At 38.8% G+C, this 16,451-nt stretch overlaps 1 protein-coding gene across 1 annotated transcript in view; it reads right to left on the reverse strand.

The window, feature by feature from the left end:
- Nucleotides 1-16,451, reverse strand: part of lrrc2 (leucine rich repeat containing 2) — a 123,366-nt gene that overhangs the window by 27,081 nt on the left and 79,834 nt on the right. Inside the window, exon 7 of the mRNA XM_051929596.1 lies at nucleotides 13,123-13,275. Within this exon, the coding sequence (XP_051785556.1) occupies nucleotides 13,123-13,275 (153 nt within the window). The remainder of the gene's footprint in view (nucleotides 1-13,122; nucleotides 13,276-16,451) is intronic.

The raw sequence follows: 16,451 nt of genomic DNA on the forward strand, positions 1-16,451 counted from the left end.
ATAGCTTTTTCCCATCTGCCATAAACTTTCTGAACTCTGAATCTCCTCACTCTGAGATCATTTTTAATTGAACATGTGCAATAAGCTATATTGGTAATGTGCAATATGCTAATGTAATACAATATAGAATATGTAATGTACTATTCATTAACAGGTGCAATAACAATTTATGCTGCCATACTTTGAGCAATAATAATTTGCTCTGGTTACTTGATCACTTAACACTGTAAACGACATATTTGGAATTATTTGACTTTTCTTAAATGCACCTTGGGGCTGTCACAAAAAGTAATTTCATTGTGTTACACAATGACAATAAAGTGCTTGAACTTGAACTTAAAGTGATCATTCGGCTTCAGATCTTTTATTTTCACTTTGGTTTATTGAAGGGTTCATACGGAAACTGCATCACATGCAGTAAGATCTTGTTCATGATGAACACACATACATCAAAGATATATGATCACAGTATCCATTAAATGGTAACATCTGTATTTCAGAGCTCCTAAAATTAAATAAATATAAACAAAATGTGTTTTTTTTATACTTTAGCGTATTGTATTTAGAAGCATAACTCATATGCAGATATCAAATCTGCCGTATTTAACTATCCTATCAATATAGGGTTGAACAAGCTGCACAAAGCCTTTTGCAGCTACAAAATCATATGGCAAATATTTTCATGCACTGATTCAACGCAGATCATTGTTTTCATTGTTTAATACTAGCAGAGAGCATATCTTGCTCCTCCCTGAAACACAATTTGGTTTGGATGGTGAACAATGCAGATAGTTCAGCTCCTTCCCTTCTGAGAACCTGCTTCATTTATCTGACATTCCCTGGATTATACTGGTCATACTGGTCAGTTTAGAATGCCCTTTGCATATCTGCTTGTTCTGTTTTATAAATATGCTTTGAATATCTTGTGCTCAGAATTAAAATTCTAAATATAAAAGCATAAATATTGGATTTTAATACGTAAACATGACATTTCATGATGTAATATTTTTGTTCATATTCAAAGCAGTAACATTTTACTAGCGTTGTACTGCGCATTATAGGTAATTTGTCATCCCCCATTTCTCAAAGCTGTCCACCAATTCTAATCCACTTGAGAGTGAAATGTTTTTTTACCCACAATGTCCAGGTTGATTCCTGTAGGATCCCAGTCCAAACCTCTAAATGTGCATTTTTATTCACTGTATATAATATGGCATAAGGGTGTGTGTTGTGCTTTAAATTACTAAGAATTAATCATTACCACACAATTGTAACAATTATGCTTCCTATCAAAGGTGCAGCTTGAAAGATGTGATATATTACAGCTGGTGTTTCAGCGAAAGTTTTTAAGATTTATGGATTCAGTTGCCAAAGGCTTTTTGCATATGCAGTACACATATAAATACAGTATTAATTATGATATACAAGCTTCTCGTCAATTGTGATTTTATTGCTGAAGAGATTGTATTGTTTACTGAAAAGAACTTCTTTTTTTATAAAAATAATATAAATTAAATTAACGAAATAGCAAAAGAAACAATAAATGAAGAGAAACTAAAAATTATAGTGTACTTATACTGTACAATTTTTCCACATTACGTGAAATCATAAGGAAAAATGCAGCCCCCATCCATATGCTGGTATCATTTGCCGCAGACAGCGATTAAGCAGGACATATCTTAATTTAAATATCTCTTATTGGGGTAGGAATGTACTCACAATCTTCTAAAAAGCAGCAGGCTAATCAATACAAAACAGAAAATGTAACACTAACAACAACATGCAGGTGAAACGTTTATTCAGTTTTGTAAGCAACCACTTCATAAAATTCTACTAACTGTGCACTTTGTCGCTCTTGTATTTTTACTGTGTGTTTGTGAACACATCCTTTGGCCAGGTGTGTTTGTTGGCACTCATTTGACGCAAATGTCTTTGTCAGTGGGACAACACCAACTCCTCACAGGTCACGTTCACACACACTGACCCAGATGAGCTTGAGTCACAGGTCAACCTACAGCATGGCTTCAGTGGGTGGAAAGAAGTGTATGTAGACATGAAGAGAACGTTCAAACTAGACTCAGAAAGCACCCTGCCTTCTAGTGACGAAATTATGTGTTTCAATTAACATTTCTTCAAAGTATTACCATTCACTATAGGAAAAGAAACTAAAAATGGAAAACAACTCTGGGTAGCTCCCTTCCATAGCTTAATTAATATTCCTCCCTTAACACATCACATTCATCCATTGCTTCAGAATGTCACATTTTCCTTTCATTATCTTGACATACAAGCAGTGTCTACTTTTTCACCCTTAACATTGTAGTTGCCAATATTTATATCCCTCTGTCTCATCTTTTGTACACATCACCAACTTGGATCTTCTTCTGAATCTCCATCCCCCCCGTCACCACTTTCTGCACTTCTTGGAGCATCTTCTCTCCTTCCTGTCAATGGCACATCTCACATTATACAATTAGCATGTCTCTGCCACCCACTTGTACTACTGCCCTTCATGTGTGCAATAATCTGACATGCCAATTAAAACCTACATGAAAAAACTGACACTACAAAAAGTAGCTTGAGACATCTGGTAACCTTACATTTGCAGTTTTATCAGTTGGGACAGTGATCTGTATTGTCACCAAAGTATCTATATGATCACTCTCACATTCTATCAATGGTAAAAGATTTTTTATCTCAAAGTGCAATTAAAACATTCAAATATTAAACTTTATAATTGTTACTTTAAAATAGCACTTCTCTGTTAGCAATGCTCAATTCATCTAAAAAGGTTATTAAATTTAAACTAAAATGGCATAACAACTGTAATGAACTGATGCCTCATCCAGAGTTTATTTCTGTGCTGCCAGTTTGGTTCCAGTCTCCTGTTTAACTGAATTAGATTAAGTAACCCAAAAAATGGAAACATGCTTGTAAGTTTTTAAAAATCACTAAAAGTACTGTAGGTTTGGGTTAAAATAATATTAATAGAAAATCAATATCTTTATAATATATTCTAACAGTGTGTCCCACCTTCTAAACATATGAAAACTTGTTAAACACCTTTTCACCATTCTGCTATTTATATCATTTTGCTGGGTTTCACAAATAAACCATTATGGTGTAAAGCTTTTTTGTATTTCTTTTTAATTTACTTTTAAAATCTATGCAACACAAAAATGAAATATTGGAAAATATGCATGTCATTTAAATGTAAAATTCTTGCAACATGTAATAATTATCATTTGAGTTCAGCCATCTGCATTACTGCCTCTCATTAGAAGTAAATAATGCAAAACATGTCTGCAGTTTCACTTTGGTTCTGCAGTCAATAACAGTAAAAAGTGCATATAGATATTACCAGGCACAATATCTGGATTAGATACAGCACATGGTAAATTTTAAACAATATTCTGCAATTCACCAAGTTGCATTCACACTATTCTGCAACACGGAATGTGTTTTATTAGCATGACAAGAGGATAATGTCTTAGTGTCATTGCAGATTACCTCAAGGGTAACCATGACCGATGGTTAACTATTCTATGATAAAGTAAGCAGTAGAATATACTGCAAAAATGTAGTGATTAGAAGTTTGGAATATACTTTTAAATCTTTAGGATACATTTTATAATAGCTTTTATTAATACATACAGGGCTCATATTAGATTCGTTATTAGCAGAAAACTGTTGTACTTGGAATAACTAGAATCTGTTTTATGAGTGTTACTTTATTGGAGAGTGTACAGAGGAAGAGGATGGCAAAGAAGAAGTGGGATAGTCAGAGAGATGCAGAAAGTAGACAAGAGTACAAGGAGATAAGGCGCAAGGTGAAGAGAGAGGTGGCAAAGGCTAAAGAAAAGGCATATGATGAGTTGTATGAGAGGTTGAACACTAAGGAGGGAGAAAAGGACCTGTACCGATTGGCTAGATAGAGGCACCAAGCTGGGAAAGATGTGCAGCAGGTTAGGGTGATAAAGGAAAAAGATGGAAACGTACTCACAAGCAAGGAGAGTGTGTTGAGCAGATGGAAAGAGTACTTTGAGAGGCTGATGAATGAAGAGAACGAGACAGAGAGAAGAGGTTGGATGATGTGGAGATAGTGAATCAGGAAGTGCAACGGATTAGCAAGGAGGAAGTAAGGACAGCTATGAAGAGGATGAAGAATGGAAAAGCCGTTGGTCCAGATAACATACATGTGGAAGCATGGAGGTGTTTAGGAGAGATGGCAGTGGAGTTTTTAACCAGAGTGTTTAATGGAATCTTGGAAAGTGAGTGGATGCCTGAGGAGTGGAGAAGAAGTGTACTGCTGCCGACATTTAAGAATAAGGGGGATGTGCAGGACTGTAGTAACTACAGGGGGATAAAATTGATGAGCCACAGAATGAAGTTGTGGGAAAGAGTAGTGGAAGCTAGATTAAGAAGGGAGGAGATGATTAGTGAGCAGCAGTATGGTTTAATGCCAAGAAAGAGCACCACAGACCTATAAATATTTGGGAGTGCAGCTGGATGATAAATTAGACTGGACTGCCAATACTGATGCGCTGTGCAAGAAAGGACAGAGCCGGTTATACTACCTTAGAAGGCTGGCGTCCTTCAACATCTGCAATAAGATGCTGCAGATGTTCTATCAGACAGTTGTGGTGAGCGCCCTCTTCTACGCGGTGGTGTGCTGTGGAGGCAGCATTAAGAGGAAAGACGCCTCACGCCTGGACAAACTGGTGAGGAAGGCAAGCTCTATTGTTGGCATGGAGCTTGACAGTTTAACATCTGTGGCAGAGAGAAGGGCGCTCAGCAGGCTCCTATCAATTATGGAGAATCCACTGCATCCACTTAATAGTATCATCTCCAGACAGAAGAGCAGCTTCAGCGACAGACTGCTGTCACTGTCCTGCTCCACTGACAGATTGAGGAGATCGTTCCTCCCCCAAACTATGCGACTCTTTAATTCCACCCGGGGGGGGGGGGGGGGGGGGGGGGGGGTAAACATTATCATTTAACATTATACATAGTTATTGTCTGTTTTTTCACCTGCATTATTATCATTCTTTAATTTAATATAATTTATTGTATCAGTATGCTGCTGCTGAAGAATGTGAATTTCCCATTGGGATTAATAAAGTATCTATCTATCTATCTATCTATCTATCTATCTATCTATCTATCTATCTATCTATCTATCTATCTATCTATCTATCTATCTATCTATCTATCTATCTATCTATCTATCTATCACAGATGCGATGTTTGCTCTGAGGATGTTGATGAAGAAGTATAGAAAAGGCCAGAAGGAGCTGCATTGTGTCTTTGTGGACCTGGAGAAAGCATATGACAGGGTGTCTCAAAAGGAGTTGTGCTATTGTATGAGGAAGTCGGGAGTGGCAAAGAAGTATGTAAGAGTTGTACAGTATATGTACAAGGGAAGTGTGACCATGGTGAGGTCTGCAGTAGGAGTGACAGATGCATTCAAGGTGGATGTGGGATTACATTATGGATGAGCTCTGAGCCCTTTCTTATTTGCAATGGTGATGGACAGGTTGACAGATGAAATTAGACAGGAGTCCCTGTGGACTATGATGTTTGCTGATGACATTGTGATCTGTAGTGAGAGTAGGTGGCAGGTTGAGGAGATCCTGGAGAGGTGGAGATTTGCTCTAGAGAGGAGAGGAATGAAGGTCAGTAGGAACAAGACAGAATACATGTGTGTAAATGAGAGAGAGGTCAGTGGAATGGTGAGGATGCAAGGAATAGAGTTGGCAAAGGTGGATGAGTTTAAATACTTGGGATTAACAGTACATAGTAATGGGGATTGTGGAAGAGAGGTTAAAAAGAGAGTGCAGGGAGGATGGAATGGGTGGAGAAGAGTGTCAGGAGTGATTTGTGACAGACGGATATCAGCAAGAGTGAAAGGGAAGGTCTACAGGACGGTAGTGAGACCAGCTATGTTATATGGACTGGAGATGGTGGCACTGACCAGAAAGCAGGAGACAGAGCTGGAAGTAGCAGAGTTAAAGATGTTAAGATTTGCATTGGGTGTGACAAGGATGGGTAGGATTAGAAATGAGTACATTAGAGGATCTGCTCAAGTTGGACGGTTGGGAAACAAAGTCAGAGAGGCGAGATTGTGTTGGTTTGAGTATATTGGGAGAAGGATGCTAAGGATAGAGCTGCCAGGCAAGAGAAAAAGAGGAAGGCCTAAGAGAAGGTTTATGGATGTGGTGAGAGAGGACATGCAGGTGATGGGTGTAACATAACAAGATGCAGAGGACAGAAAGATATGGAAGAAGATGATCCGCTGTGGCGACCCCTAATGGGAGCAGCCGAAAGAAGAAGAAGAAGATTTTAGTGGCTTGGGTCAATCATAATACATTTATTTTTCTACTGATTCATTTTATTTAGTATCTCCTTAGGCCATTTAAGAAGTCAGAAGCTTTGGGTACAAAAAAAGATGAAGACCTTGGTTGGATGTCTGTCTATTGCATATTTTTAGTCAGTTATTCATTTTCTGACTCGTTTAGTCCTGAACAAGGATGTGGGGCACAAGGCAGGAACAAACCCTGGAAAAGGGCGCCAGTCTGTTGTAAGGCATGCATATTTTAATTTTTTATAAAAAAAATTATACTACAAATTGCATATTGCTATTGCTATGTATAGACTGTAAGTCCTCATTTAACACAATAAACCCCTCTCAGCTCACCATGAAGCTCAGGGAGCTGTGTCTGAGTACTTCAATGTGCAGATGGGTTTTTAAATTCTTGACAGGTGGTCTAAGTGGGTGGCCACGCTTTATCATCCATCTCCCTCAACACAGGGTCTCCACAGGGCTGTGTTCTGAGTCCTCTTCTGTACTCCCTCTATACACCAGACTGTATAGCTGCACATGTCTCTAATATCATTGTCAAGTTTGCTGATGACACAGTTGTGGTGGGCTTGATATCTAACAACAGTGAGAACACTTACCTGGATAAAGTGGAGAGACTGCCACACTGATGTCAGGACAACAGTCTCTTCTTGAATGTGAGCAAGACAAAGGACTTGATTGTGGACTTTGGGAGAAAACACCAGATGCACTGGCCTCCCCTCAGTATTAACAGCTATCTGGTGGAAAGGGTAGACAGTTTCAGGCATCTCGATGTCACATCACAGAAGACTTGATCTGGTCCAAGCACACCAACACCTTGATGAAGAAGGCATTACAATGTCTTACCAGCTTAGACGTTTCAGGAATTTTAGATGCTATCCCAGAGACTAAAGATGTTCAATAAATCCACTATTTACTTGTGTGCCTCAGGCAGAACGAGTGCAGGTACATGCTTTGAAAAGTCGTGAGGCCCTGTAGTGTTTGAGGAAATCAGTTATTCACATTTGCATTTGGATGCATGACTAGTTCAGCTGGTTTCCTCATTGATGCTTTGTGGGTCGTAATTAAGGCACCTGCACCCACAAGTATAAAAGAAGCCTGAGCAGGATAGATGAGAGATTAAAAAAGGAAAGAGAATTGAAAAGCACAGGGAGAACTGAAAGGAAATGAGAAAAGATAGAAAGGATGACTTTTTGAATTGAAGAGAGAGACAGCAAGAGAGGGCAATCAGGCCAGCAAGCTGGTGCAATGGACAGGAAGAATGGTGGTTGGGAGCTGGCCCCATGGTAAGTGAGAGGTACACTGAGCATTCTGGGAGCAGGAGTGACCAAAGGATTGAGGAGATTGTCCAATGAATGGTTGACAGTTGTAAGCACAATTGAGCTGGGCTTGGACACTCCAGAAGTGACTGGCTGAGGTGATTGGAGCCAGTTTTAAAGGTTGAATGTGCTTGCCTGGTGTCTTGGCTCCCACTAAGCATAACTGATGGGTTAGAAAAGTGGAAGAAAGGCACTGGAGCTTAGAGTGGGCTGAGAAAAGAACCCAAATTTGTTTGTTGGATTTTATCCCTGTTGTTATATTCATGTGGATTATTGATTAAATATTTATTAAGCGATTTTACTCCTAAAATGAGAACTTGCTTTTATTGAGGATTGTATTTAATGAAAGACTGCTCTGCACTATTTATTATGATTGTGGAATAAAAGGCAAATTGCAATTTTGCAGCTACTCTTGCTGCTTATGCGTTTTCATTGCCCTAGCCATCCCGGTCATGACTATTGATATCCAGATTCATGAAGGTTATGCCAACTGCAATTGCTGCAAGCAACCTAGACATTACACCGCCAAGTTTGGAAACATGCAAGGTTCTGCAGATTGTGGTGTAGTCAACTGAATGCATCACAAGGTGTGCACTCTCTAACTTCCAGGACAGCTATACCAATCAATGTCAGATCAGGGCAAAAATAATTTTCAGAGATACCAGCCATCCCAACAATGGCCTCTGTTTTGTGCTGCAGTCAGTGAACTGCTACCACTGCCTGAAGACCAGCTCAGAGTCGCATAGTGTGGGGGAGGAAAGATCTCCTCAGTCTGTCAGTGGAGCAGGAAAGTGACAGCAGTCTGTCGCTGAAGCTGCTCTTCTGTCTGGAGATGATACTGTTCAGTGGATGCAGTGGATTCTCCATGATTGACAGGAGCCTGCTCAGCTCCCGTCACTCTGCCACGGATGTCAAACTGTACAGCTCCGTGCCTACAATAGAGCCTGCCTTCCTCACCAGTTTGTTCAGACGTGAGGCGTCCTTCTTCTTTATGCTGCCTCCCCAGCACACCACCACATAGAAGAGGGCGCTTGCCACAACTGTCTGATAGAACATTCGCATCATCTTATTACAGATGTTGAAGGACACCAGCCTTCTAAGGAAGTATAGTCGGTTCTGTCCTTTCTTACACAGAGCATCAGTATTGGCAGTCCAGTCCAATTTATCATCCAGCTGCACTCCAAGGTAGTTATAGGTCTGCACCCTCTGTACACAGTCACCTCTGATGATCACGGGGTCTATGAGTGGTCTGGGTCTCCTAAAATCCACCACCAGCTCTTTGGTTTTGCTGGTGTTCAGGTGTAGGTGGTTTGAGTCGCACCATTTAACAAAGTCCTTGATTAGGTCTCTATACTCCTCCTCCTGCCCACTCTTGATGCAGCCCATGATAGCAGCGTCGTCAGCAAACTTTATATCTAATAACTAATAATATAACTAATATCTCTGTGACAAATCGAATTTGGTTTGATTTGAAATGCCAGTCGTCTTGTATTGCTGTGGTCCGATGACTCTGTCTCTCTTTTTACTTTCTTCAGCTTCTGCTGGGCTGTTTGCATGGCTGCTCACTCTGAGTTTGATCCTGGCACCTTTTGCCTTCTCTACTATATTTACACTATTAGAAGAGCTGGATAGTGTTTGGTTGTAGATGGGCATCATGAGGTTGTTTTTCTTCTTGTATATTCTATTTTTTATATATTTTAATAAAAACTTAATCATAAAAATGTATTTTGATTTTTTTCCTTTATTTTGGAGTCCTTTCAAGCTTCTTTTATCTACTCCTTTTATTGTATGACAAATAAACCGATGTTTGTAAAAAACAAATGTAACTGAAAGGTTATGAACAACTTTGACAAGGCTACACTGCTTAAAAAAACATGAATAATTGATTGTTACATTGCAGCAAAACAATAAAGGTAAAAGATCACAAAGAGAACAGCAAGACAAAATTTTTGCTTTGTCTGTAATTAAAAAAAAGACTGAAAAATTAAATAGAGGTGCTGTCAGTTTGTAGCTTGAACATTCTCACCCTGTCTGCATGAATTTTTCTCACAATTTTACAGATTTACCCAAAGATATACATGCTAGGTTAATTGCCAACTCTGCTGGTGAATGCTTTAATATGCCCTGTGATGGAAGAGGAGGGTAGTGTTGAATGTTAGGTAGAATGCCCAAAGGGGACTGGGCGGTCTCGTGGCCTGGAACCCCTACAGATTTTATTTTTTTCTCCAGCCTTCTGGAGTTTTTTTTTGTTTTTTCTGTCCACCCTGGCCATCGGACCTTACTCCTTTCTATGTTAATTAATGTTGTCTTATTTTAATTTCTTATTTTGTCTTTTATTTTTCTTCTCTTCATTATGTAAAGCACTTTGAGCTACTTTTTGTATGAAAATGTGCTATATAAATAAATGTTGTTGTTGTTGTTGTTGTTGTTGAATATGTGAGTAAAATAAGCCTTTTTGAGGACTGATTTAACGGGCACACAGGGGAGGGATTTGTATGTGACACAGTCTCATGCCTGTTTCTTCATTTGTCCTAAGACAGGGAGATCACAACACAGCAGAAGACCCATGAACTCACTCCTGATTTCACTTCTGGGCCCACCTTTTCTGGTCTCAGGGATTAAAAGTTTCCCTCAGGATCATCAGCATTAGAGGAAGGTGCATTTTTTGACCACAATGTAACTTTTTTTCATATTACTATTTAGTATACCATGTTGTTTGTTTTTCATTTAAAGAATCTAAAAACCCAGTGTCAAAAAATTGAAAATACGGCTGTAGATTGGCACACTGACCATATAGCAGTGATGTTGTTCTCACCTTAATGTATCCTGCTGTACTGCCTTCATGTTACTGTTGACAAAGAGGTGTCATATAAGTATTGACCAGCACTTTCATCAGGCACCTACATTGCTCTGCTACTCCTTAATACCTGGTGTGGTGCTTCTTGTTTATAAAACTTTCAAATATTTTACAGGTACATCAGAAAAGCTGGAGACAGATCTTCTCTGGCATGACAGGCAGGACAGAACAATATGACATAAAGACAATTAGCACATTAGAAAAATTGTGACTAGAACAAGCCATTCAGCCCAACAAGCTTGTCCATCACTTGGATTTTTGAAAATAATATCACGTCAAAATTTGAAGGTCTCTAAAGTCCTACTTTCCACCACACTACTTGGTTATTTTCAATAATATTACCACTATTTTCAATAATGAGCAATGTGCACAATATATATTTGTTCTTGTGTTTCATAAACTTGTTTAACAATTATTATTATTATGGTTAAATGTGATCTGGCATCTGGCTAGTTGCTATAAGTTTTATATGGAATTATAAATTGAAGTTGGGCTGTCATCGCAAACCAAGTTTCTGCTCATCTCGACTGTCTTTCGGACAAGCTACAAACTTGACAGATACAGTTTGAGCATAGATAATCTGAAGACTAATGTACGTCTGTAACATCTGAGAATGTAAGAGGCTCTGAGTAACATAAAGTGGGGTATATTAAATATTTCTGCTGGTAACACTGTGATGACTACTGTCTAAGGAGGTCTGCTATACCTTATCACAGGAGCAGCTCATCTGAGGATGGAAAGGGTGAAGATTAATTTTAATGCTGCATGGGCTTCACCGAATATGATCAGATAGAGTGGAAAAGGCAGGAGGGGAACTGGACATCGGTGTGAATGAGAAATGGTTAAAACACAAGCACATTACATTTACAACTAAAATTTGTAATCCAATCATTGAAATACTACTGAATTAATCCATTTTACTGTCTAGGGAGATAAGGAACATCATCCTTGTTAATGTCTATTAACTCAACAACAGAAATTATTTAATCAGTTACAACACTCTAATGATGATTCATTCTGTCAGCGAGGAGAACTTCAGCGAGGAGAACTTTGGAAGGTACAGACTTCCATCAGCATATTCCATTTGGGAATACAAAAATATGGACCTGCTCAATCCAAATGTCAATGCCTTTAAATGTAAATCTGGGCACAACTGGGCAGATCTGACTACATCTTACTGTATCTAAAGTATCTAAAGCCCCTGTTTTTGGCAGCAGCAGCAGTTCTCTTATTATCCAAGCCAGAAGGCCTTGTGTGGGTTTGGGGAGTTGTGGTTTGTTATAATATTTATATTTTTTATTAAGCTTTTGTAAAGTTTCAATTTTCCCTTGGGGATAAATAAATATCTATCTATCTATCTATCTATCTATCTATCTATCTATCTATCTATCTATCTATCTATCTATCTATCTATCATCACACACGTGCACATAGGAGGCAGCTTAAGGGCTCAAATGGTGACAATTCCATGTCTGACCAGGGGGTGGTGAGATGCACGGACTTTTTCTATCAGTCCCCTGCAGACCATGGTTATGTCACTTCCGGCCCAGATTATGTCACTTGATGACATTATGATGACATCACTTCCAGTTCCGCCTTCCAGGATGATGTCACTTCCTATCCAGACCTTTAAAATCACCATCTTTGCCACATGTCATCAGTTCTGTTTTGGACTTTGAACCAGACACAACTCCACAAAATCCAACCCTTTTGCAGCCAGGGCATAATATATGGGTGGCTGCCCCAAACCTTTTTATGTCTCCTGTCCATTCTTGTGACACTATCTATCTATCTATCTATCTATCTATCTATCTATCTATCTATCTATCTATCTATCTATCTATCTATCTATCTATCTATCTATCTGTCATTATAATCTCAGGTTGGTGGGGATCTGCAATACTTTAAAGATGCACATTTATAAAGTTTATTATTTTTAATACAGTATGTAACATTTTTGTGATTACTTATTATTAGTACAAATGAATCAATAAAAATATCATAAAAAATGTATGTAGTATACCATTGATAGAACCACATTCTACTTACAGGAAAACAGCAATTTTCTATTCATTTCAATGATCTTCTATTTTAGCATGCTTTGTAATATTACTGGTACATTTTTAAATCACGAGCCTTAGAAATACATTGTCATAATGTCATTTCTGTATAAGTGTATGCTATTATGAGTCCTAGAATGTCACAATAGTTTAAAAATAAATAATAAAATACAAATCCTTTTTCTAACAATTCAAAGGGAAGGAAAACAAAGTCAAATAATGATGTAGCAAATGTCGGCTAATTCTGATGTGTCCTGATTCATTAGCTGGCATTACATGCCAGTAAAATAAAAATTACTTCATCAGGCTAGATAAAAAGGTAAAGTGTATAAAAGGTAAATACTGTAGTATAATACAAAATAATTTATTTTATCATAATCACTACAAAATGGATGGATAAAAATCCTGTCTTAGAACTGTACTTAAAAAGTGACAGTATTGTAGGCATACCAAAAATGAAAATGAAGAGGTAGTGACATTGTGTTAGTCAGTAGTTCTCTGCATGCTGAACAGAAAATAACTTACTTAATATGAGGGCTGCTGCAAATGTATGTCGGAATTTGGACAAGGCTTTCCCCACTGACTACAAGCATGCTGATCTTTGGTAGGTTAGACAAGGAATTCGGAAGGTATGTCATTACATTCTTCTGGAGGAATAGGGATTCCAGATTTTCAAGCCTGAAAGAAATGAATAAAGAATGTGAGGGAGGGGAATGCAAAAGAATAAAATAAAAATGAATGAGAAGCCTTCTTGAAACCTATCAGTATCCTATAGGGTTGAACGATTATTTGAAGTATGCCAGCTATGTTGGTTACACTACATGAATCATTCCCTTATCCCTATTTAACTTTTATTCTTCTCACTAGAAATGTAGCTGTATTCTTCATACTTGTGGATGAAGTTCAATATGTACAATACGTGTTGTATGTGTTCAGATGTATGTCTAAATAGACTGCCTGTCTTACTACGAATTTAGTCTATTGTAGTGATTCTGCTATGGCAGAACACATAGTTCATTTTATTACTATAGTAAGAGTTGATTTTTTAGGACTTAAAAAGCAGGGTTTGGAGCAATTTGTAATGATCACACCCCTTCAGGCATGGCGTACTCTCATAATCTTGCTTTAGGGTTTGTCAGTTGCTGTCAGCACTGCAACATTAACAAGAGAATCCCAGCTGAGCTATACCTGATATATATTTTTATTTCTTAAGTACATTATGTATTTTCCTGACTGTTAAGTACTTTCAATGTATTTGTATGTACACTTATAAAAATGTATTGTTTTTGTGTGTTTGTTTCTTGTTTTACCTTTCTATGTGTTTTTCAAAGAATGTTGCCATTCAGTAGCCACAGATGAGGTGTGTTACTGGACAGGGGTGCACACTTTTGTGGCTTGTGGCATTGGCACAACTGCACTTTAATTGAAAGTGGCATACATAGCAACCAACCTTGTGTTTGAAGTTGTTATTATTAATCTTGTTAAGGACATTCTGGCCTTGAATCTCGTTTGGAAATTCTGACTTTGTTTTTTGCCATTCATTTTGACATAGATGAAAGATCAGGTGCACATCATGCATAACATGTCACTGACTTAATGTCTGAGCATTCTTTTGCCTATTCCTGTAAGTAAACCTTTACTAATATCTGGTGTAAAAATAAATTATGTGCTCAATTCAACAATTTAACAATTATACAGTACTAGCCAACCCGCAGCGTAGCATACACCGCATAATTATGTACTGATGGGTGAACATGTCCTGAAAGACACAGTTGTCCAAATGGGGTGGGTTTGAGGATACGACTGTAAGTGAATGAAAAGATTGAACTCTGGAGAGAGCAACATACAATTGTCCGTGACTGAAAACTGGAGGACCGCCACCACACCCCCACCTCCCAGAGCGAGGGATGGGGCTGGATGGCAGTCGCGCGCAAAGGGCGGAAAGGGGTGTGAGGGGAAGGACGCCCAGTGAGGACGATGTATTGATGGGTGAACACTTCCTGAAAGACACAGTTGTCGAAATGGGGTGGGTTTGAGGATACGACTGTAAGGGAACTCTGGAGAGAGCAACATACAAAACAACAAGCACTTATGGCCACTGCTCCAAGACTTCTTTCTGGGTTATTCCGAAGACTGCTTCCGGGTTCAGGAATGCCCTCTGGAATTCCTGGAGCCAACTTCCTTTGTTACAGCCCATCAGTTTTGTATTGACTTTTAAACTGAGGCACATGCACAGTGACAAAACGCTTGTTCATAGAGTTGCCAGATCACCTAACATGCATACAGTAGGCTTGTGACGTGGGAAAAATTGTGCATGGGCCTGGGGCTGGAACTAAGGATTCTGGAACAGTGAGGAAGCAGCACTAACTATTGTGCCACCATGCCTCCCACATTATCTCTTAAAGAGCCCATATTTTTTTTCTCCCAGCACAGTGTCAAACCCCTTAGGAGTTCAGGTGCATGGCTATCAGATTATTATGAAGATGCTCATATTAGAGAAATCCAGAGTGGCACATCAGTTAGGAGTTTCTACTTTGTGGTTTATATCCTGGCATAATCACTATGTCTGTGTGGAGTTTACTATTTGCTGGGTTTTTTTTCCTCCAGTATTTTAGTCAACTCTCTCATTCCAGAAATGTGCAATTTTGGTGAATTGACCTTGAGTGAGTATGTATGGGGCGGCACGGTGGCACAGTGGGTAGCGCTGCTGCCTCGCAGTTAGGAGAGCTGGGTTTGCTTCCCGGGTCCTCCCTGCGTGGAGTTTGCATTTTCTCCCCGTGTCTGCGTGGGTTTCCTCCGGGTACTCTGGTTTCCTCTCACAGTCCAAAGACATGCAGATTGGGTGTATTGGCGATTCTAAATTGTCCCGTGTGTGTGTGTGTGTGTGCACGTGCGTGCCTTGCCCGAGGTTTGTTTCCTGCCTTACGCCCTGTGTTGGCTGGGATTGGCTCCAGCAGACCCCCGTGACCCTGTAGTTAGGATATAGCGGGTTGGATAATGGATGGATGGATGAGTATATACTGTATGTAAATGTGCTCTGCAAGGGAGTAATGCCATCCAGGGTTAACATCTTATTACTTAGGTTCTCTGTAATGAATGGGGTGGGAGTTCAGAAAATAAATGTATCGATAGACGTTTCATTCTGTACTGGCTGATTGCAATGCCTGATGGACAAAATGTCTGAAAATATCAAAAACAAGAGTATTTACTTTCTTGAAATGGGCAAATTGATATGTTTACACAAATAAAGAGTATTTTGTGTATGTAGTTCCTTCGTAGCATGTCCCATGAACTGTGAGATAGCTGTTTACAATCAACCTTCCTAAAAATTATTATTATAAAAACGATGTAAGGAGTTTTTTATTTTTTCTGCTGCTTATATGCACTCTTCCTTTCAATTATTTGTGCATTTTCTTCTCATTTTAACAGAAAATGAGTAGTAGCAGCGTTATCATAAGGCGCGGTCACACTGGTATTGTCTACAATTTACCCAACTGGGAGGGAAAAAAAGAAAATCCACAGAAACACAAGTAGAACATGCAAACTCCTGACAATAAGTGACCAACATGAGTATTAAACCCATGTCTGTTAGTTGTGAGGCAGCATCCCTAAACCTTGAGCCCAATTTTTGTATCATAAATTGTATTTAGGTACTCTATTGAAGTGGGAATCTTAAGGAACATAAAAATATGTTTACTGTATATACTCGCGTTTAAGTTCTCCATGCAGATAAGCCAGGGCTTGATTTTACCATATAATTTCCAGTATTTTATAATGTTGGTCATATAAGTTGAATGCGGAAAACTCACGCTATTCATCCAAGAGATTATGATATGCTAATGCCCACCTGAGAG

This window comes from Erpetoichthys calabaricus, chromosome 7 (assembly GCF_900747795.2).
Source record: "Erpetoichthys calabaricus chromosome 7, fErpCal1.3, whole genome shotgun sequence".
Lineage (NCBI taxonomy): Eukaryota > Metazoa > Chordata > Cladistia > Polypteriformes > Polypteridae > Erpetoichthys > Erpetoichthys calabaricus.